General features: G+C 50.7%; 1 protein-coding gene across 2 annotated transcripts in view; it reads left to right on the top strand.

The window, feature by feature from the left end:
• SLIT1 (slit guidance ligand 1) overlaps positions 1–20,679 on the top strand; it is a 180,979-nt gene that overhangs the window by 21,421 nt on the left and 138,879 nt on the right. For both annotated transcript variants that reach the window (XM_058697335.1, XM_058697334.1), the window contains exons 2-4: positions 9,622–9,693; positions 11,800–11,871; positions 15,234–15,305. In XM_058697335.1, the coding sequence (XP_058553318.1) occupies positions 11,807–11,871; positions 15,234–15,305 (137 nt within the window). In that variant the 5' untranslated portion in view covers positions 9,622–9,693; positions 11,800–11,806. The remainder of the gene's footprint in view (positions 1–9,621; positions 9,694–11,799; positions 11,872–15,233; positions 15,306–20,679) is intronic.

Genomic DNA, 20,679 nt, shown 5'->3' with positions numbered 1-20,679 from the left:
GCAAGTCCACGTCTGGCTATGCGGCCAAAGGATTGAAAACAGGGTCTCAAAGATATTTGCACATGTTCATAGCAGCGTTATTCACAATAGCTAAAGGGCGGAGGCAGCCCAAGCGTCCATGTACAGATGACTGGGTAAACACACGTGGTGCACATACACAGTTGAAATATAATTCGGCCTTAAGAAAGGAAGGAAATCCTGGCACATGTTGCAACATGGATGAACTCTGAGGACATCAATGCTAAGTGAAATAAGCCGGTCACAAAAAGACAAATACTATTATGATTCCACTCATACGGGGTACCTGAAATGGTGAAATTCCTAGAGACAGAGCAGGATGGTGGTTGCCAGGGTCAAGGGCGCAGAGGCGGGGGCGGGGGGGGGGGATGGAGAGTTATTGTTTAATGGGAACAGAGTTTCAGTTTTGCAAGATGAAAAATCTCTTGAGATCTGTTCAACAACGTGAATACACTTAACAGTACTGAACTGTGCACTTAAAATGGTTAAAGTGGTAAGCTTTATTATGTGCATTTTATTGCAATTAAAAAAAGAGAGAAAGAAAGACCCGGGCTCTGGAGTCAGACATGCTAAGGCTTACGTCTTCAACCTACCTTTACCAGCTAGCTGATCCTGAACAAGTTACTCAAATGCTTTATGCCTCAGTCTCCTCGTAATGTGAGCCAGATGCTCTTGCGAGGCTTAAATGAGTTGGCTTGCTTGTGATCGTATAGATATTTCTAGTATTCGAGCCAAGGAAGCAAGATGGGTCCCCAGGAGCCTGAGGCAGAGTGCGACCAGCAGCATCTTTGTCCTGGCTTGGGGCCCCTGACTACTCATCCCTGGGGCTTCTTGACTTCTTGTATGCTGGAGGGCAGTCCCAGCACTTGGTACCAGGCCCGTGGTCTCTGCTGGGGCAGGAGGTGTTGGGGGAGCCTCCTGATCATGACCCACTGATGCCTGAGGATTGTGGGCAAGGCTCAGCCAGCTGGCGGGACCATGTGCCGCGCTTGGGCCGAGTTATGCCAGCAGCAGCCGGGCTCGGTGGGCAGGATTGCTTATCAGCCTATTTTCACTCTATTCAGTGAACACCTACTGTGTGGAGGGTGCTGGGCGTACAGCAGGGAGCAAACTAGATGTGGCCTCTGCTTCTCCTAGCCTGGCAGGAGAGACTGGCCTTTAACAAAGGATCTCATATTATTGCACACAACTCCAAATTCCAGTCCCAGCTCTGGAGGGGGAGCTTATGAACACGTAAAAGAGGTGGTCTAGATCAGATGTTTCAGTTGAAGCCCCGAAGGATGTTAGGAGTCAGTCAGGTGTATGTGTTGGTGGGCAGGTGAGGAGGGAAGGACTGTTCTGGGAAGTCCTGGGCTGAGAGAGCAGCATGGGCAAAGGCCCTGCGGCAGAAGTGCTGGTGCGTTGAAGGAAGTAGAGGAACAGAGCAGCTGAAGCCCTGGGGCTGGAATTTTCCTATGAGAGCAGCTGAGTAAAAATCAGTCTCTTCACCTGTGGGCTATAGGAAGTTGTTGGTAACACAGTAGTGTCCTCAGTGCGTGGAGCTTTTCTTGGCTGATGTCCATTTGGGCAGAGCATTTCTTTTTAATTAAAAAATTTTTTTTGTTTTAAAAATTTGGTTATTTATTAAAAAACTATTTTTAAACATTTATTCATTTTTGAGAGACAGAGCACGAGGGGGGGAGGGGCACAGAGGGAGAGGGGGAGACACAGAATCCGAAGCAGGCTCCAGGCTCTGAGCGGTCAGTGCAGAGCCTGACACGGGGCTCGAACTCATGGACCGTGATATCATGCCTTGAGCTGAAGTTGGATGCTTAACCAACTGAGCCAAACAGGTGCCCTCGAGTTTATTTTTTTTATTTTTTTATTTTTTTTTTTTTATTTATTTTTGGGACAGAGAGAGACAGCGCATGAACGGGGGAGGGGCAGAGAGAGAGGGAGACACAGAATCGGAAACAGGCTCCAGGCTCCGAGCCGTCAGCCCAGAGCCCGACGCGGGGCTTGAACTCACGGACCGCGAGATCGTGACCTGGCTGAAGTCGGACGCTTAACCGACTGCGCCACCCAGGCGCCCCTCGAGTTTATTTATTTTTAAATTGAAGTAGAATTGACACAGTGTTAGATTAGTTTCAGGTTTACAACATAATGATTGGATAGGGAGAGCATTTCTTTTCTTTTTTCAGAGAGAGAGAGCAAGCTGGGTGGGGGGCAGAGGGAGGGAGAGGGAGAGAGAGAGAGACAGAGAGAGAGAGAGAGAGAGAGAGAGAGAGAGAGAGAGAGAATCCCAAGCAGGATCCATGCTCAGTGCAGAGCCAGACTGAGGGCTCAATCCCATGACCCCAGGATCATGACCTGAGCCAAATTCAAGAGTCAGATGCTCAACTGACTGAGCCACCCAGGCAGCCCGGGGAGAGTAATTCTTAATTAGGATAGGTTTTTTTTTTTTTTCCCTTTGGTGCGGGGAGCAGGGAAACATTGGAAAACCCACTCAACCCATTGCTGTTTGAAATATGTCCACTTTAATACAAATCTATTCATGCATTCAAGCAGTAACTTAATGCAGCATCTATGAGGTGCCATGTACTGTGTTACGCCCTGAGGATACAACAGTGAGAAAAAAATGACACAGTTCATGTCCTCAGGGAGCTTATAAACTCACGCAGGGGCTGAGATACCAGTCAAGGAAGCCCCCAAATCCATCTGGTTTGTGCTGCAGAGGAGGAGTTTGGGGTGTTCTGCAGGCCTGTGATAGGGAGTTTGATCAGCTGGAAGGAACACTTGGAATCAGGCAAAGAGGAAGGAGTATTCTAGACAGAACGGATGGCAGTTCAAAGGCCCTGCCACAGGAGGGAGCGAATCAGAAGGGGGAGTGGGGGGCAGGCCGCGCGGGCCTTGTAGTTCTCGGTAGAGATTTTGTCTCGATTCCAAGAGCAATGGGGATTCATTGAAGGGCTTAAGTGGAGAGTGACACGATCAGATTGCATCTTGAAAGGATCCCTCTGGCTGTGGCTAGGAGAACAGATTGGAGGGGAGCCAGAGGGAATGTGGGGAGCCCTGTTAGGTGGCTCTGCGGGGCCCCAGGCCCTCCAGGCGCAATGGCATGGGTGTGCAGCTGGGCGGCCTGTGGGTTGCGGAGTTCAGCCTGTCGTGTGTGGGCCCTGGCTGGGTAGGGAAATCCTTCCTTCCCTCAGTTCTCCTGACTCCGCAGGCGCTCCTTGCGTGGATTTGGCCGGGGTAAGATTTCAAAGGACAGAGCTGAGGTATACAGCCCCCGCCCCCCCCCCCCCCCCCACTCCCTGCCCCCTGCCCCCAGAGGCCTGTCTCAGCTACGGTCAGAGCTGCATGTTTATTTTTTTGGAGATCTGGCGGGAAGGGATTTGGAGTGTGGCCTGAGCCTCCTCACTGCCATGGCAGGTTTGGGGCCCTGTAAGATGTTCTGGTCCCATAGGGAACTAGCACTAGGAGTGGTGGAGCTTTAGGGCAAGAAACGCTGTGAGGCATGTGGGACCCCCAGAACACCCCGGGAGGGACCCAGGCTGTTTATTCCTGCAGCTCTAGGAAATCCCAGGGGTTCTTTCAGTTTATCACCAAACACGCAGGTGCTGGGGATCAGAGTTTTGTTTCCTGAGAGGATTCACGAAATCCTTGTGTGTTTTTGTTTTTACCTTGGTAACTTTGCTTCAGAGGATTTTCTTCAAAATCGTTCACCACTGAGGTTTTTCTTTTAGGTTAGGACCACACAGGAGCTGATGGAAATCAGGGCCACTTGCCTCCAGAGTGTATTTCCTCCTGGGGGAGAAGGGCAGATGCACACTCATCACTTTTGGAAGAGAGAGAATGGCCTTAGGGCCTCTTCCCTGGACTTTTGCATCCTGGGGCCTGCAGAGCCTGGCTAGCTGCTGGCTCCTCCCTGCTCGTCGGGGTGCTGCCCGTCTGGCCCCAGCCTGAGCTGAGTCTGGGGCACCACCCTCCCGGGGGAGCCATGGTCCTTGAGGGGCACGACAGCGATAGCGGTGATAGCGAAATACTCACAGCAGGTAATACCGACGCAGAGAGCACCTGTGTGTGCCAGGCACTGCTCTCAGTGTTTTAGAAATATTGTCATGTACACCTCACCACACCTCTAGGAGGTGAGTGCTATCCTTAGTCTCATACAAATGGGGAAACTGAGGCCCAGGGAATTTAAGCCACGTGTCCAAGGTTATACAGCTAGTGATGGTGGAACAGACAGTTTGGCTCCAAAGGCCAAGCTCTTAGCCACTGGCTCAGTTGGCCAGGGACCCCCTGATGCGGCTGCTTAGGCAGAGCACAGGGTCTTATTACAGGGCCCCCGTGTTTCCTATCCAAAGCCTCCAAGTTTCTCATGAGCACTTGGGGTGAGGGGTGTGCTTGGCAGAGTCTGTTGGCAGGAGGCGTCATGATGTGGGGGAAAGAGCACGGAATCACACTGGCCTGGGTTTGATCCCCACCCCTAATTAGCTGCGTGGCACCGGGCAATTGCTTCACCAGTCTGTGCCTCAGTTTCCTCATCAGCGAGGGGGACAGAACACGACTCATCTCACTGCGAGGGTGAGGGTGAGTGAGATGAAGCGTGCTAGGAGTTAGGCTCAGAGCCTGCACTCAGTAGCTGCCCGGCAGGGAGGAGTGGTGGATGTGGGCTCCGGGGCGAGAACCTCAGGGAGCCTGGGTAGCTCTGGATCCGGGTTCTTCCTGGAAACCAGGCTGGGAGCCGCCCTGGAGGCTCCCCCCCCCAGCCTGGCTGCTGTGGCTGCAAAGGTCGGAAGGTCACAGCACCCTCTGCCAGCTTCTCTTTCCCAGGTGGCTTGCTGGGGAGGGCGTCTCCATGGCGACACCGAAGGACCACCTGTTGGAGGAGTCAGGCGCTGGAGAAAAATGACCTCCTTGCCTCATTCCAGCAGCCTCGGCAGAAGGTTTGAGGGGAAGTGGTTGGCCCACGTTGGAAACTTAATCCTGGCTGCCCTGAGCTACCCCGTGGAGGTCATTCTCTCGGCCTAAATGGCCTAAGTGGTGATAATGCCTCGTTAAGCAGCAGCCCTCAGACCTGGGTGCCGGATGAGAGCTGCCTCTGCCTCCCAGGCTGCCTGTAGAGGTCTCTCCCCTGAGAGGAGGCACTTAGCTCCCGGGTAAGAGAGCTGGAGAGGGAGGCAGGGGGCTGGGGTGGGGGCTGGGGTGGGGGGGGGCTTGAGTGTCCATGGGCATTCTTGTCCAGAAGCCACGAGCAGGGCCTCCTGAGAGAGAGGCTGTATTTGCCTCGTTGTCTGCACTGTTGTTTCTTTCGCCTGCCTGTCTCAGGTCTTTTCTTGCGTGGGGGTGGAGTGGGGAGCAGGAGGTGAGGAGGAGGGGGTGGAGTCGCCTGACGGTGGGCTAAGGAATGGGTCCGGGGGTCTGCGCAGGGGCTGGTGCAAAAGGGTAAGAAGAGAGGCATGTGAGTACGATACGTCACCAGAAGTCCCTGTGAGTGCTCCGTGCCCCCCCCCACCGGCCCACCGCAGGGGTTCCTGACTTCCCTGTTGGGCCTTGTTCAGACAAGCCCTAACGTTTTCCTTTGCCTCAGCTTTGCTGTCTGTGAAATGAACAATTGTGGAAGTCAATTGCCTTATAAATAAACCATGGTTGCCAGGAGAAAGAATGAGCCAGTTATTGTAACATTCATCAGCGTTTTCATGACTTTTGACTGAATGATTTTGTCTCTAGGAATGTATTCTTCCCAAATGCCCACCAAACTTTATGCGGTGTTTATCATTGAACCGGGGGTCGGGGAATGCCCCAGTAACTTGATGCATCCAGATACAGGGATAAGTGCTGGCCCGTCAGAAATCATCAGTGGGGGAATGAACGGGGTGTAACATGGCAGAAGGAGTGCGTACCACTTCTGTCTCGCCCATCCCCTTATAAGATGCTTTGCCAACAGTAAATCTTCAATAAATATTTGTTGAATTATTTCAACTGTATAAAAATTGTATCGGAAGGAAACAGGCTTGGGAGAAACTTCTAGAATGTTAACAGAGGTTAATTCTGGGTGATGGATTTATGTGTGACTTTAATTTTTTTCTTTATTCTTCAGAAAACGGAAAAAATAATGTGCATGTATTACTCTTATGATTTAAAAACCTTTTTAATGTTTTGTTTTTGAGAGAGAGAGAGAGGGAGCATGAGTGGGAAAGGGACAGAGAGAGAGAGAGGGAGACACAGAATCTGAAGCAGGTTCCAGGCTCTGTTATGTAAGCACAGAGCCGGATGCAGGACTTGAACCACAAAGCTGTGAGATTGTGACCCGAGCCAAAGTCAGACCCTCAACCAACCAAGGCACCCATGCACCCCTGTTATTATTATTTTTTAAGTTTATTTTTATTTATTTTGAGAGAGAGAGAGAGAGAGAGAAAGCAGGGGAGGGACAGAGGGAGACAGAATCCCAAGCAGGCTCTGCACTGTTAGTGCACAGCCCAACATGGGGCTGGAGCTCATGAACGGTGAGATCATGACCTGAGCTGAAATCAAGAGTCGGGGAGGGCTAAACCAACTGAGCCACCCAGCCGCCTCTGTGTTACTCTTATTTTTAAGTGCAATAATTTGAATATTATGTTGGCTTATAAAAATATAGATGTACTTTAAAAATCCAAACAGTGCAGCAGAAAAGTATAAAAAAGAGACTAAAGTCACCTCAGTTCCCACCACTGAGCAGTTATAGGTATTAATATGTGGCATTACTATAAGCCCCAGTGAGCTCGCTCTGCCCACATACTGGGATGACTTGTGTGTGGTTTTACATGAGCAGCTCGCAGAATACAAGCTGTCTTGTAACCCTCTTACCCGTTCTGTATCCTGGACATCTTTCCCTGTCAGTACAAACTGATCTGTACCCTTTTAAATGGCTACATAGTACTTGGTTTCACAGATGTGCTGGAAAGTCAACTAAATGTTGCTTTGTGGGGGGTCCTGGGTGGCTCAGTGGGTTTAAGCCTGGGACTTCGACTCAGGTCATGATCACAGGTGCGTGGCTTCTAGCCCCGCTTTGGGCTCTGTTCTGACGGCCTGGAAACTGCTTTGGATTCTGTGTCTCCCTCTCTCTCTGCCCCTCCCCTGCTCGCTCTCTCTCTTTCTCTCTGTCTCTCTCTCTCTCTCTCAAAAATAAATAGACGTTAAAAAAAAATTTTAAGGGGTGACTGGGTGGCTCAGTTGGTTAAGCGTCCAACTTTGGCTCAGGTCACAATCTTATAGTTCGTGAGTTCAAGCCCCGTGTCGGGCTCTGTGCTGACAGCTCAGAGCCTGGATCCTGCTTCGGATTCTGTGTCTCTTTCCCTCTCTGCCCCTGCCCCCTTGTGCTCTTTCTGTAAACATTGCTTTGTTGATGTCCATTTTTTAACATTTTTGCTCTTGTAATCAGTACTGATATATCTTTATAATAAAAAAATTAAAACGGTTAAAAATTCCTTGTGGTTTAGGGTTTGGGGATGAAGGTTTCAGCAGGATGGACCAAAGGAAACCAGCCACGCTTGCGTAGGGAACCAATTTTCAGGGCTTGTTGACGAGGTTCTCGATGCTTGAGGTGCAATTGTGCACAGGAGGAGCAGTTTGGGGTGCACAGGTGAGGCTCCGAGGTGTCAGGGAAGGATATTTGGTTCAATAAAAACCCTCACGTGGAAAAGAGCCCATCTCACATAGAGAGGGCCCCCTTGCAGCGTCTAGGCCAGGAAGTGGCTCTGTCTGGGCCTCTCATCAGGGGCCCTGTTACCTTGGAGAGGCCTCAAACCCCTCTGAGAGATCCTGATAGAAGAGAGAAGAGCAGGGAATGAGTCGTTCCAGCTGCTCCTCAGGATCAGGAGCCAGGCTCAGGGGAAGGGTGGAGAGAGTGATGGGTTGAATGAGTTATCAGCTCGTCACAGGCCTGGCCCGGTGGAAGAAGCCTGGGCCCTAGGATCAGACGGCCGTGTCCAGATCTCTGCTCTGTCATTTACCAGCTGGTGCCCTCCGGGAGACACCTGACCTCTCTGAGCGGCAATTCAGTTTGCTCGTCTGTAAGACAGGCACCGTAACTACTTTCTAGCCCTGAGGGAGGATGTACACAGAGCCCAGTTTCTGGAGTGTGTGGAAACTAATAGCATATGTTGTTCTTAGCAGATGCAACTCTAGAACATCATCTAGGCCAAACACGCTTCCTAAATGCTTAGAGGAGAGGGAACTTGCCGATTTTCAAAGTAGCTTGGATTTGGGCTGATGGGTGTTGGTAGGCGAGGAGGCTGGGCTGCAGGGGAATATGGTGTGTGAGTGTGTGCGCATGTGCGTTGGGATGGGGCTAGTTAGCTTGTTGCCAAGCACGTGAGTGACTCTGACGCGGTGAGAAAGAGGAGGAGGTGGCGTGGATGTGGCCACAGAGCTGCCAGAGGGAGATAGATTAGATGTGGAGGTGGTTGAGGTTGAGATTGTGCCATGTGTGGCTCAGTGGAAGAACGTTCTGGGGAGTATCGTAGCTGCCTCCTGGAAGGACCTGCTTTTCTGAGGCTGTGCTAGCTCCTTGTGAAGAGAAGTGGCCTGGCAGAGGCTCGGCAGGGGCCAGATGGCCTCTAAGGTGGGGTTCATGGCCAAGGTGCCCGGGTCATGGTTGGGGAGGGCTGAAGAAGAACACAGTAGCCGTGGAAGGGAAGGAAGGGCCAGAGGCCGGGGTGGTGTGGGGAGAGGAGCCACTGCAGTTCAGGCCTGGCCCTGCTCCAGACAGTGGGCCCCCTTGTCCTCCTTGGCCCTGCCCTCCTTCTCCTCGATGCAAGACGGACCTTGTGGCAGGCTCCTGGCTGTGAGCCTTCCAGGCTCCCTGTCTTCCCCTGCTTGCTTTTTCAGGCCCTCTGTGATCCGGACTCCCATCCCCAACCCCGTTTCCCACAGCTCCCGACTCCCAGCCTGTCTCCTCCCTCATTCCCCAGGCAAAGGGCCGTTCCCCTTTTCCAGAATGCCCACTCTGTCCCTCTCACTGTGCACACCTGCCTTGTCTTTTAGGTCTCATCTTGGGCCCCGTGTACCCAATCTCCTTAAAATGCATGGTCCACCCTGCTGTCTCCTCACAACAGCCTGTAGGAGCCAGTGCCACCAGATAATGGCATGGGTGTCTGAAAAGGGGGCCCTTTTCAAGTACAGGCCATGCTCTTCACTTGTTTATGCCCCATGCTAACCTGATGAGCTAGTCACAGTTATTATCCCCGCTTCATAGATAAGGAAACTGAGGCTCAGTGAGGATTCCACCTGAATAGCCTCCAACTGTCTAGTTTCCAAGTTCTTCCCTGCGTGAATGTCTTGTCTCTCCAATGAGCCTGAGGTCTTTCTGGGCAAAAGCCATGACTTTGGCTTCCACGGTTCTTCCAGCAGCAAGCCTGTGCCCGGTGCATTTCTCTGGCCTCACATCAGCTGCAAAGATGGGCCTTAGCTTGTTGGGCCTTGGCATAGACTTGGGGGTCCCGGGGCTTGGCTGGGAAGCACCCAGCCCCATTGATGAGAGGACAGGCTAGAGGCAGGTGGAGAGGGAGTGTGGAGCTGAGCCCTGGCCTAGGGGCCACCCTGGGCATCTCACCCATTTCGTTCTCTCCTTGCCTCCACCAGGGAACTCAACGGCAACAACATCACTCGGATCCATAAAAATGACTTTGTGGGACTCAAGCAGCTGCGGGTGCTGTGAGTAACCTCCCTTCTGCCCCTACCCTTGGCAGTGGCCCTGTGGCTCCTGAGCAGAGTCCTGGCTGTGGGTTGTAGGGTTGTGGGCCAGAGACCCTGGATGCCCTGAGGGGGGTGGGGTGGAAGTGCCAGTGAGTCCTTCCCCTGAGCAGCCACTGTCTTGCACACGGCTGAGCACTTGGGCTCAGCATAGGCACCAGCGGTCGCCGCCTGGCAGGGTCTGGGCCGGACAGATGGGGCGTCTTGTCTGTTGGTTGTATCCTGGAATGAGGGAAGACCGGGTAACCATGAGGAACCTTTAGGCCTCTGACTTAGCCTGCTGGGGCTGCCATAACAAAATACCCACAGACGGGGTAGCTTAAACAACAGAAATTTACTTTCTCACAGTTCTTGAGGAAGTCTATGATCAAGGTGCCATCCATCAAGGTTGTTTGTAGTGAGGCTTGTCTTCTTGGCCACCTTCTTGCTGTGTCCTCATATGGCCTTTCCTCTGTGTGTGCACAGAGAGAGATCTTTGGTGTCTTTTTCTCTTCTTATAAGGAGACCAGTCCTACCAGATTAGGGCCCTACCCTTATGACCTCATTTAACCTTAATAACCTCCCTAAAGGCTCCATCTCCAAATCACGTTGGGGGTTAGGGCTTCAGTGTATGAATTTGGGGGGATGCACTTCAGCCTATAACATTCTCCATAGTTCTTTTGACTCTGTGCCTCAGAAAGACTCTCCGGCAAGGCTACCCCTGATTTGAGACGGTAGATGAGTGGGGGCAGTTGAGGATAGAGGTGACCCCCTTGGGTGCCTGACAGTGGTAGATATTGGAGGTGATGGGTGTGGCTCTATTGGCATTGACCACTAGCCAGCAAAGGAGCTGTCCACAGCATTTCCCTTGTTGGGCTGGGCAGGGGTGAGGAGTGAGGACTGAGGAGTGAGGAGGGGAAAGGGTGGATCCCTTCGTCGCTTCCTACTCTACTCCTCTCAGACACATGCATGCATTCTGACACATTCAACATCAGACCGTCACAGGGTTCTCACCCCCTACTGTCAGGGTAGTGCAAGGGTCCTGGGGCCTCAGTTCTTTCAGAACTACTTTGCAGTTCTGAGGGTCTTGGGCAGGTCTGGGGACCTTGTGGTCTCCATCTTCCCTGGGGTCATAGCTGTCAGTTGCTGGGCAGGGGTCTCTGCTGCTCCAGAACCCTCTGATCTTTGACTCCTCCCCAGGCTCCAGGAATCTCTTCTGAGTACAGGAAAACCCTCCTTCCCTCCTGTCACCCCCCACCCACCCAGGCCTCCAGCACGAGCTCCTCAACAGCTCGAGCTTTTGGAAACAAGGTGGAAGAAGAGAAGTGTGTGGTGGCAGCTTCTGCCCCTGTCCTATCCCCAAACCTTCTCTGAGGTCCGTGTGGGACCTCGAGCCACCTGCTTGAGAGTGGACAGGAGAAAACCACAGGGAGAAAAATCTACTCGACGGTCTCCAAAATTCCCACGCAACAAGCAAACTGCCTGCCAGCCGGATGTTCTGGGCTGTAGGGCGCGTTGGTGGTGAGGAGGTGCAGTCTCGTGGAGCCAGGTGGTCGAGTGGGCAGCAGATGGGGCCAGGCGGTGTAGGAGTGTGGGCAGAGGGGTGCTGGCTGCCACCTGCAGTGTGTTTGCTGCACGTGTGGGCTTTGCCCAGTTGGCACAGGCTCCCTGCCCCCTGCTACCGGCCCATCCCCCTGCTCTGCCGCTTGGACGTGTGCCCTCTGGGCTGAAGGAGGGCACGTGCGCCAGCAGCCTGGCATTGACCCCTGCTGCCTGGGTCTCAGCTTCCCAAGACGAGGCTGTCTTTGGAGCCGTGGCCCGGTGCTCTGGGATCCTGTGACCACGGTGGCCGCTTCAGAGGGATCGGCATGGGCTCAGGGGCTGGAAGTGCATCTTGCTGTCGGGGCTGAGCGTGCCCACAAGCCCTGTCGGGAATTTGCAAGCTTGTGAGGCAGTTTTGTCCGCTCGGGCCGGGACGCGGGTCTGCGTGTATCTCTGGCCCTGCTCCTGTTTCACTCCCTTGTGCCATCTGCTGCTGAGAGTTCCTGTCCAACACCCTGCAGCTGTCCTGTCTCTTTGCCTCCCCAGGCAGCTGATGGAGAACCAGATTGGAGTGGTGGAGCGGGGGGCTTTCGACGACATGAAGGAGCTGGAGCGGCTGTAAGTATCCGCGGGCACAGGCTTGGGGCGGTGGGGTGGCGCCGGGGGCACATGATGGCTGAGTCTGGCAGCGAGGGCCGTGTGCGGGGAGAGGACTGCACGCCCCGCCCGCCTCCCACCTGCTGATGGGAGCCAGGGGGAGCCGCAGCCGTGGAAGCCGTCACAGCATTGTTGTCGTGAGATGACAGCAAGGACAAAGCTGGAGGGTGTCCGCACCCCATGCTCTAAAAGCAACTGTCTTTGTCGGTTTTCCCTGAAAATGCATTATGGCAAAAAATCCGTGCAGTACTGAGGAAGTGAGATGGCTTCATATCATCTCACACCCACTGATTCGTGTAGCCATAAGGAAGAAATGGTGTGCCAAGGGGACTGTCAGGGAAGGTACAGTGGCTGGCCACCTGAGGATTTGCGTCTTGGGTGTTCAGGGCCACAGCACAGAAACCGGAAGGTGGAAATGTTTCTGATTTACATGGTTTGCTCCATACAGGGCTTTTGCATTTGAAAATGGGTCTTGATCAATTTTTGCATTTCAGGTTGGCAGTAATGAAAAGAAAAGGGAATGTGGTACGAGTGAGGTGGGGGATGGACACTCAAGTTCACGGTGGTCACTGGTCTCATTTTTTTGCTTTGGTTTGGCTCTCAAGAGGTGCGCAGAGTCCTGAAGTTCATGCCCTTCGAGCTAGAAAGTCCCATTTCATTTTAAGGAAATAATCAGAGATGTGGCTAAAAATTTGTATATCGGGGGATATTCATGGCACATCATTTAAATACAACAAATACAACAAAAAAATGGAAAACCATTCTGGTGGAGACATAAGATATCAGATCACATTTGTCAAGAACAGTTGAGACCATTGGAATGTGCTCACAATGTAATATTAAATGAAAAAGGCAGGAAGTGACATTTATGTAAATTAAATCAGCTTGTATGTACATAGAATACAGGAGGAGGAAAATCATTGGGAATATTAACTCTCATTACACTGAGTGGTGGGATAATTTTATTCTTTGTGCTCATCTTTTTGATGAATTTTCTTACAATGAGTTTATAATTATAATTATAGCTACTGTTGATTGCCTTACTCTGTGCCAGGCGCCAAGCTGAGCTCTTTGCCCTACTGTATCTCATTTAATCCTTAAAACAACACAGTGGTCAGTGGCATTTTACAGATGAGAAACAGAGGTGCAGTGCAGTTAAGGCACTTGTGTTATTAAGTGATTATTAAGAGATTAAGGGCAGAAGAAGGGATTAGAACCCGGATCATTTTCCCTCCAAAGCCTGAGATCTTAATGACTATGACCTCATACCTCACTCTTCTCTTTTACTTCAAAGAAAGGGAGGTATTAAATAAAGGGAGAAGAATATGGCTGTCTTCTTGCCTTCCTGCTGCCTGGAAGACATTCAAGGCGATCTTTCTTTTGTGTTCTTCATCCAGGCCTAAACCTGAGCAATAAGGAGGCTGCAGCTAGGACAGATGATTAGTCCTGTGTTTGTTTTCTTGAAAAGGCTCAGAACAAAATATGTCCTCGTGACTTGGCTGGGAGGGCCTGGTTGGGACCTAACCCACTGCGGCTCTGGCTGGGGGCTGCCCTGCCCTGCAGGAGGAGAAAAGGTGGGCGGGGGTCTACCCACGTTGGGGGTGGCCCAGGTCATGCCTGCTGCTGCCACCAGGATGGGGCAGGGACCTGCAGGTTCCTCGCCGTGCTGGGTCCCTCCTTTGGCGTCCTTTGATTTTCTACTTTAAACTGGCTATTGAATTTTTTTTCCCTCTTAAATGTTTTCAGAAATTGAAGCCAGAAAGATGAGAAAGTCCTGGGGGAAAACAAAACAAAAAAAAAAACAATGATTACCAGACAGTATAAACACAGGATTAATTTACTGGACAAGGTGAAGGAACTTGAGGTGATCTGATGTCTACTCCTGTTGCTTTAAGGATTATATTGGTGGTCCCCCCCCCTTTTTTTTCCAAGGCAGTGATGTGTTTCCCTAGGAGCCCTCCCTTTTGAGTAAACCTCTTCCAGCTGGTCTAATTGTCTGCACCGTGTTAGAAAATGATGCCTTTCTCACATATCAGACGAAGAGCGACCTCCGAGGAGGTTACCACAGACCAGTTACTATTGGCCGCAGAGAACTACATTTCTTCCTCCCTCCCACTGAAAGAAAGCTCTTGCCGAGTTGGTTTCTCATTGTCCAGCACTGTTGAAGGGGATGGTCGTGTGAGGCCCAAACTGTGCTGTAGTCTGGAGGGCGGGGGCTGCCTCGTACACTTGTGCTTCTCCAACCTTGACGTGCACGCAGATCACTGGGGGATCTTGTTAACCTGCAGACTCTGACTCAACAGGTCTGGGGTACGCAGTGCTTACCAACTCCCAGGTGAGGCCCCTGCAGATGGTCTGTGTGAGCACCAAGGTTCTACATTTATAGGTGCCACAGCCCCAGTGGACTGGCCTCCGGTGCTCTGGTGTAGAGAACTAGGTGCTGAAGGTGGCAAGAAGCTTCTGGTTAGGCATCGCTGCCTTCCTGGGACGAGTCCGGGTCCTTTCTGTATTGGGTCTTCTCCTCCAGGCCACCTTCCAGGACCAGACTTCCCACTCCTGCCTGTGTTTACAAAACGGGGAGTCGTCTGTCCACCAGTGGAGCAATTAGAAATGATGGGCATACTAGTCAGTCATTAAAAATAAAGGGGTCGTTCTCTATCGTTTGGCATGAAAAGACATCCACAAATTGTTGAGTGAGGAAAATGCAGGTGGCTGAATACTTTTTCTTCTATTGCTTGAAGTTTTTAAAGAATTAAGCATGCAATTTCATACATAATTTAGAAAATCGAGAAAGCTGTTTTGATTTTGAAAAAAGACCTAAAGCAAACACTAAAAAAAAAGTTAAGTTGCCACGGAGTCAAATGTGGATGAAACAACAAAAAATCAGGACCTTGTGGCTAGTCCTACCCCATAAGGGTATATCTCACATTTCAAGTGTAGTCAGGTATTCAGCTCGAAAACCAAGATGATATTTGAATCAGTGCCTTCTAAATTACAAAGGGTCATGCAAATGTAACGATGATGATGATGAGCAAGGGAGGAAGTCATGGAAGGTGTCGACTCCCACTGTACTTCGGGTCTTTGGTGAGGAGCTTTCACAGGCGCTCTGTGCTTCTCCTCCCCAAGTGTTGGATGGTGAATTCCCACTTTATAGATGAAGAAACTGAGGCCCGGAGGAGGTAATTTCCCTGGGGTTACACAGTGACTTTGTTAAAATTTGAACCCTGTGCCCTCTCACTCTGAATCCAGTGCTGTCTGAAAAGTCTTTGGATTTCCTGGAACACTTAGGCAACTTCCAACTCTTCCTTTCTTCTCTTTTTCAGACGACTGAACCGGAACCAGCTGCACAGTTTGCCAGAACTGCTGTTCCAGAATAACCAGGCTCTGTCGAGGCTGTGAGTGACACTGTGGCCAAAACTCTGTCTGTGGTCTAGTCCCTCACCCTGTGGGAGGGGCAGTGTCTGGTCAGGGGGACCCAGAATTTCCCATGACGGTGACCTCCTGCTCCTCACCTGTCAGGAGTTGCACGGGGCATCAAAAGCCAGGCCCTTTCTGTAGGAAGGTGCTGCGTGGGGGCATTTCTGTCTGGTGAGCACTTGCGGAATCCACGACTCATTCAGTTTTATGTGCTGCCTCTGACAGTGTGGATGTGAGAATGTTCTGGGAGTGGACATTCTCGTCAGCCGTGATGCCAGGCTTTATAGGGAGCACTGTCTTTGCGCATCTGTCTCAGCCTTTGGTAACCTGCCTTGGGTCGAATATTTATTCATTCAACTAAGCCCTTCTTGGACCTATTTATATTTTCAGATCGGGGTAATGAGGTCTGGAAACTTAGTAACCATGGCATAAAGTCGTACTTTTATCTGCTGTAAATGTACTTCTTCCAAGTTTAAAGGGTAGTGGCTAATTCTGCTGCTCTGTGATGTGCTAAATGTGTCTGTACTTGTTCTAGCATTTTCTTCTTTTTTGGGATCCTGGGTTGGAGAGGACCTTAGAGATCATCTAAGGAATCTCTTCTGCAGCTCCTTAGCCTGTGGTCCTTCAGTCTTTGCTTGGCTACCTCTAATGATGGAGAGTTCACCACCTCCACAGTCAGTTGCATTATTGCACAGATCTGCATATTAGAAACATTTTAACTTTGAGCCCCAAATCTGTGTTCCAACAATTTATGTTTTCCTTCACTTTGCTTTCCGTAAGTATCTACAACACCTGTGTCCTCTTGTTAGATTTTTTAAAATGTTTATTTATTAATTTTTTGAGGGAGAGAGAGCGAGAGAGAGAGAGCGTGTGTGAACAAGGGAGAGGCAGAGAGAGAGAATCCCAAGCAGGCTCCGCGCTGTCAGCATAGAGCCCGACTGGGGACTTGAACTCATGAACTAGCGGGATCGTTACTTGAGCTGAAACCAAGAGCCGAACATTCAACTGCCTGAGCCACCCAGGTGCCCCTCTTGTTAGATTTTGGAAAGGCTATAGGGATTTTGAATTTTAGGTTGGGAGGTTTTTGAGTTCTTTCAGTTGTCATTAACAACCTGGTTGGGACCTGCATGGCCAGCAGAGCACCGTGTGAGGAAGCGAGGCTGCTGGTCTCCCCTGAAGAAGTTTATAGGCAGCACCGAGGTGGAGGAAGAGGCAGCAAGTGACTTAGACAAGACTGAGGGGCAGGGGCTGGGTGGGAGACAGCACCCTAGGGCTGCCTGAGTGCTGATGGGTGTGACTGGGCTCTGGAGTTTGGATTAAGCACAGCCGGTTCTTTCCACGTCTGTCACAATTTCCAGAGCTCTTGATTAGCCTGTGTCGTTGAACCTGCCTTCAAGTTTTTGTCTTTAAGCTGTCCAAATGGTCTCTATGGTCATTTCCCATTTCTTCCTCCTTCTGGCCTGGAGGATCTCCGTAGTGACCCTCAGTGATGACCCCTTCTGCTGGTCTTCACCACCCCTGGACTTGAGCCGGGCCTTCTTCAGTCCCCCATCACTTGGTGGGTTGGTGCTTTCATTCCAGGCTGGGCATACATGGTGGGCACTTTACTTAGCTGCTGAAGGTGCATGGTCCTTCCCAGCAGATGCCTCCGCCCTAACATCTCCCTAACCTGTGCTTTAACCTGAGTTCTGTGCTGTTACTGGTCACGGGCAGGTGCTGGCCTTGCCCTGCCCTGGCTCCAGCAGCTCCTGTTTTCTCTGTGCTGTCCTTTCTAGAAGCTGGCTCTCGCAGGTCTTATCACAGCTCCGCCTCTGCAAAAATTCATCCCAAACATCTTTTCCCTTGGTGTCCTCCTGTACTTTTCTTTTTGCTTTCCCCAAGCCCTCTTCACCTTGCAAAAGTCTGCCCTCATGCTCCCAGCATTATCTGTCTGCTCGGCTTCCCTTCCCCTCAGCCATCCTGACCCACTGTCTTCCACTGACCAGCGTTCAGAGTATGTGTGTAGTGCGTGCTTGCCGTTGAGCTCTGGGCACCTGCTTTGACCCTCTCTCACTTATGTTATGAAACATTTTATTTATTTATTTAGAGAGCAAGGCAGGGAGGGGCAGAGAGAGAGAGAGAAGGAGAGAGAGAGAGAATCCCAAGCAGGCTCCTCACTGCCAGTGCAGAGCCTGACATGGGGCTTGAACCCACGAACCGTGAGATCATGAACTGAGCTGAAATCAAGAGTTGGACGCTTAACCCACTGAGCCACCCAGTCACCCCAGACCTTATTCATCTTATAGCTGAAAGTTCGTATCCTGTGGTCTACCTCTTCCTATTTTCCCCCACCCCCAGCAACCACTTTGCCATTTGTCATTTTCTGTTTCTATGAATTTGACTTTTTTTTTTGTTTTTTTGTTAGATTCAACATATGAGTGATACCATGGAGTACTTGTCTTTCTCTCTCTGGTTTATCTCACTTAGCAAAATCCCTCAAGGTCCATCCATATTGTTACAAATGGCAGGATTTTATTCTTTTTCATGGTTGAATAGTATTCCATTATATATATATATATATATATATATATATATATATATATATATATATATCTCACATCTTTATCCATTCATCTGTTGATGGACACTTAGGTTGTTTCCATCTCTCATTTATTTTAAAATACCCAAGATCTCCTCATATGAATCTAAATTCACAAACTTCCCGCCTTTTGCTTGAGATTACTTCTAACCCTATTCATATTTTGACATCTTTGGCCATAGCCTTCCACCAGGTCTTGGGGCTGAAGGGGATAGGATGGCTCCATAGGGGTCTTTCTCCAACTCTTGGGTCTACCTTTTACCAGGTGCCCTGGTGCCTTTTATTGGTGTCCTGCCTGTCCGTGGGCTCCCCTCCTGACAGTGGTGACACAGTGTGGTCCATGTGGCTGCCTTCTTGGCCTGTGTCTAGAGAGCTTGGATTCCTGGTGGAATGGGAAGGTAGCCTGGAGGAGAAAATCAAGGGTCAGGTGGTCCTGGATTTTTCAAGGTATAACGCCAGATGGTCTAACTTCCTGGGGCCTGCTTTTCTTACCTGTACGCTGTTGGGCTATCAGGAGGCTGAGCTGAGATCGTGCACGTAAAGCATCCAGGCCTGCAGCCGATGTCCGTTGTGCTCTGGGCAATGTTGGTGAGTGAATGGCCCTGCAGTGAAGCTGACGCTCCCGTGTCTCGTCTGAGACCTGTGACCCTGCGAGGTGAACAGAGTGTCATGGTTTTATTGCTGTTGAAAGTCAGGAAAAAGTCAAAGTTGGAGGGGTAAAGCGACCTCCTCAGGGTCAGTACTGAAGTCCCTTTGGACTCCCCACCCAGTGCTCTTTCATGTTTTACTGGAGAAAAGCACTTCTATGCCTTAACAAATATTAAATAGCTGAGTTTTATATCCAAAGGCTGGCACAAGGAGCTCCATTCAAGGAGTGGAAAAGCCATTGAAGGGGACAGGAGTCTGCCTCACTCGTGCTCTTGGCACCCTATAGGGCTGGGAGCTGGAGGCAGTGGCCTCCAGAAACATTGGATGTTCTTACCCCAGTGGCTTGGGGCTGGCTGCCTTGGGGAGGGGCCAGTCAGCAGTGAACAGAAGGACTTCCAGGAGATGGGCCCTCCCGATCGAAGGCTTGGTGGCTCTTTGGGGAATATTTCCAGGCTCTAGAGCCAGAACCTTTCCCAGTGCCTGCTGCTTTTTCTTTTTAGGCAATGGGTCCCTAACTCTTGGGAGGAGATGTTTCTTATCCAGGGGCATAGCCAGACCCGGGTGGAGGGGGACTGCTTTCTCTAGCTCTCCTCTAGAATATTTCTTAAGCTCATCTGTAAGCACAGGTGTGCCAGCCATCAGGACTTTGAGGAGAGCTCCTGTGCATTTTCCCCCTTAGGTCAGCCTAGGACTTGAGTTCATGACTGGGCCCAACTTGGTTTAGTGCAGCATGGTGCCCCTCCAATTCAGGCCATCTCAAAAGTACACATTCTGAGGGAAATGGTTAAACAAACCCTTTGGTTGATCTGGTTGTTTGTGGCGTGTGGCCTCACTGAGCTTTTTACCTTTGTTGCTGTTCTAGGGAACAGTGAGGAGCTAGTGCTTAGAGATTTATTTGCTAACATTCTTTGTCCCACCTCCACCCTGTCTATTGACTTAACATCTGGCATTGCAAAACACCTCTGTTAAGTCTCCCAGTCCACTTGGTCTGTCCAAGCAGCACTTGGGCACTCTCGGCTCCAGAAACAGAAACTCCTGCACGCTGGTGACGGTAAGGGTGTGGTGGGTACTGTAAGGGGACAACCAGCAGACTTAGTTTCCCCAGGACAGGAAGTGAAGTAGAGCTGGGACCAGGACTGAGATGTGAAGGGTGTTTCTAGTTCTTTCTGAATATCTACTTATTATGGGCTTATGGACAACATCTCAGTTCCACCATGACTTTGGTTAGCCACAGTGCCGACTCCCCTCCTGCTTCTTCTGACTTTGGAGTTAATGCCCAGGTCTCAGGTCCTAAGTCCAGATTTCTGGGGAAAGAATCTGATTGGCTCACCTCATGACCTCATGATTGGTCTAGAGAGCTCAATCATGACCTCATGATTGGTCATGAGATCATCCCCAGGCCAAGGAGCTGTGTTGGGGGTTTGTGGGATCACCCGGTGTAGTCTTACCATGGAGCCCGCTCCTCCTCCAGGACCTGGAGGGGGACCACATTCCCTTAAGAGCCAGGGAGAGAGGGGAGGCAGGGCCTGGCGTTTCTGGTCTCTCACCTGTTGACCTCCCCTCTGCTTTAAGGGATCCATTGCTAATCCTTTTCACCGGGAGCAAATCATGGACTTTCAGCAGAGGCCATTATGCTAACTAGGCATGAAAACAGGTTTGAGAGAGACCAAATACGTAGGGTAAGGTGTGGTCACAAAGTGACTGGCGCACTTTGATGCTGCAGCCCACGTTATGTTGATGTTGTTGACGTGGCTGCAGGGTTCCTGTTCCTGGCTATTCTTCAGTAATATCTCCCCGAGTTGGGTTGGTCTGTCCATCTCGTTCCTTACCACAGGACCTGAGGCCCAGGTGGTGACTTGGCTTGGACCACAGGGCAGTGAGGTGATCGGGTTGAAATTAGACACCGGGCCTTTGAAGGTCCTGAAGCTCACATTTGGGGATCGAGCCCAAGGAAATAATAATACATGGGTGCAAACATGTTCACTGCAGCGTTAATTAGAATTTGAAATACAGAATATTCCTCTATTGAAATATAGAATGTTGAATATAGAAATAACCAAAGTGTCCAGTGTTGAGGGAGCAGTTAAACAAATTCTGGTGTATCTATTTGATGAGATATTTATATC

This window comes from Neofelis nebulosa, chromosome 13 (genome assembly GCF_028018385.1).
Source record: "Neofelis nebulosa isolate mNeoNeb1 chromosome 13, mNeoNeb1.pri, whole genome shotgun sequence".
NCBI lineage: Eukaryota > Metazoa > Chordata > Mammalia > Carnivora > Felidae > Neofelis > Neofelis nebulosa.
The sequence above is the reverse complement of the archived record's forward strand: the minus strand, read 5'-3'. Positions and strand labels throughout refer to the sequence as shown.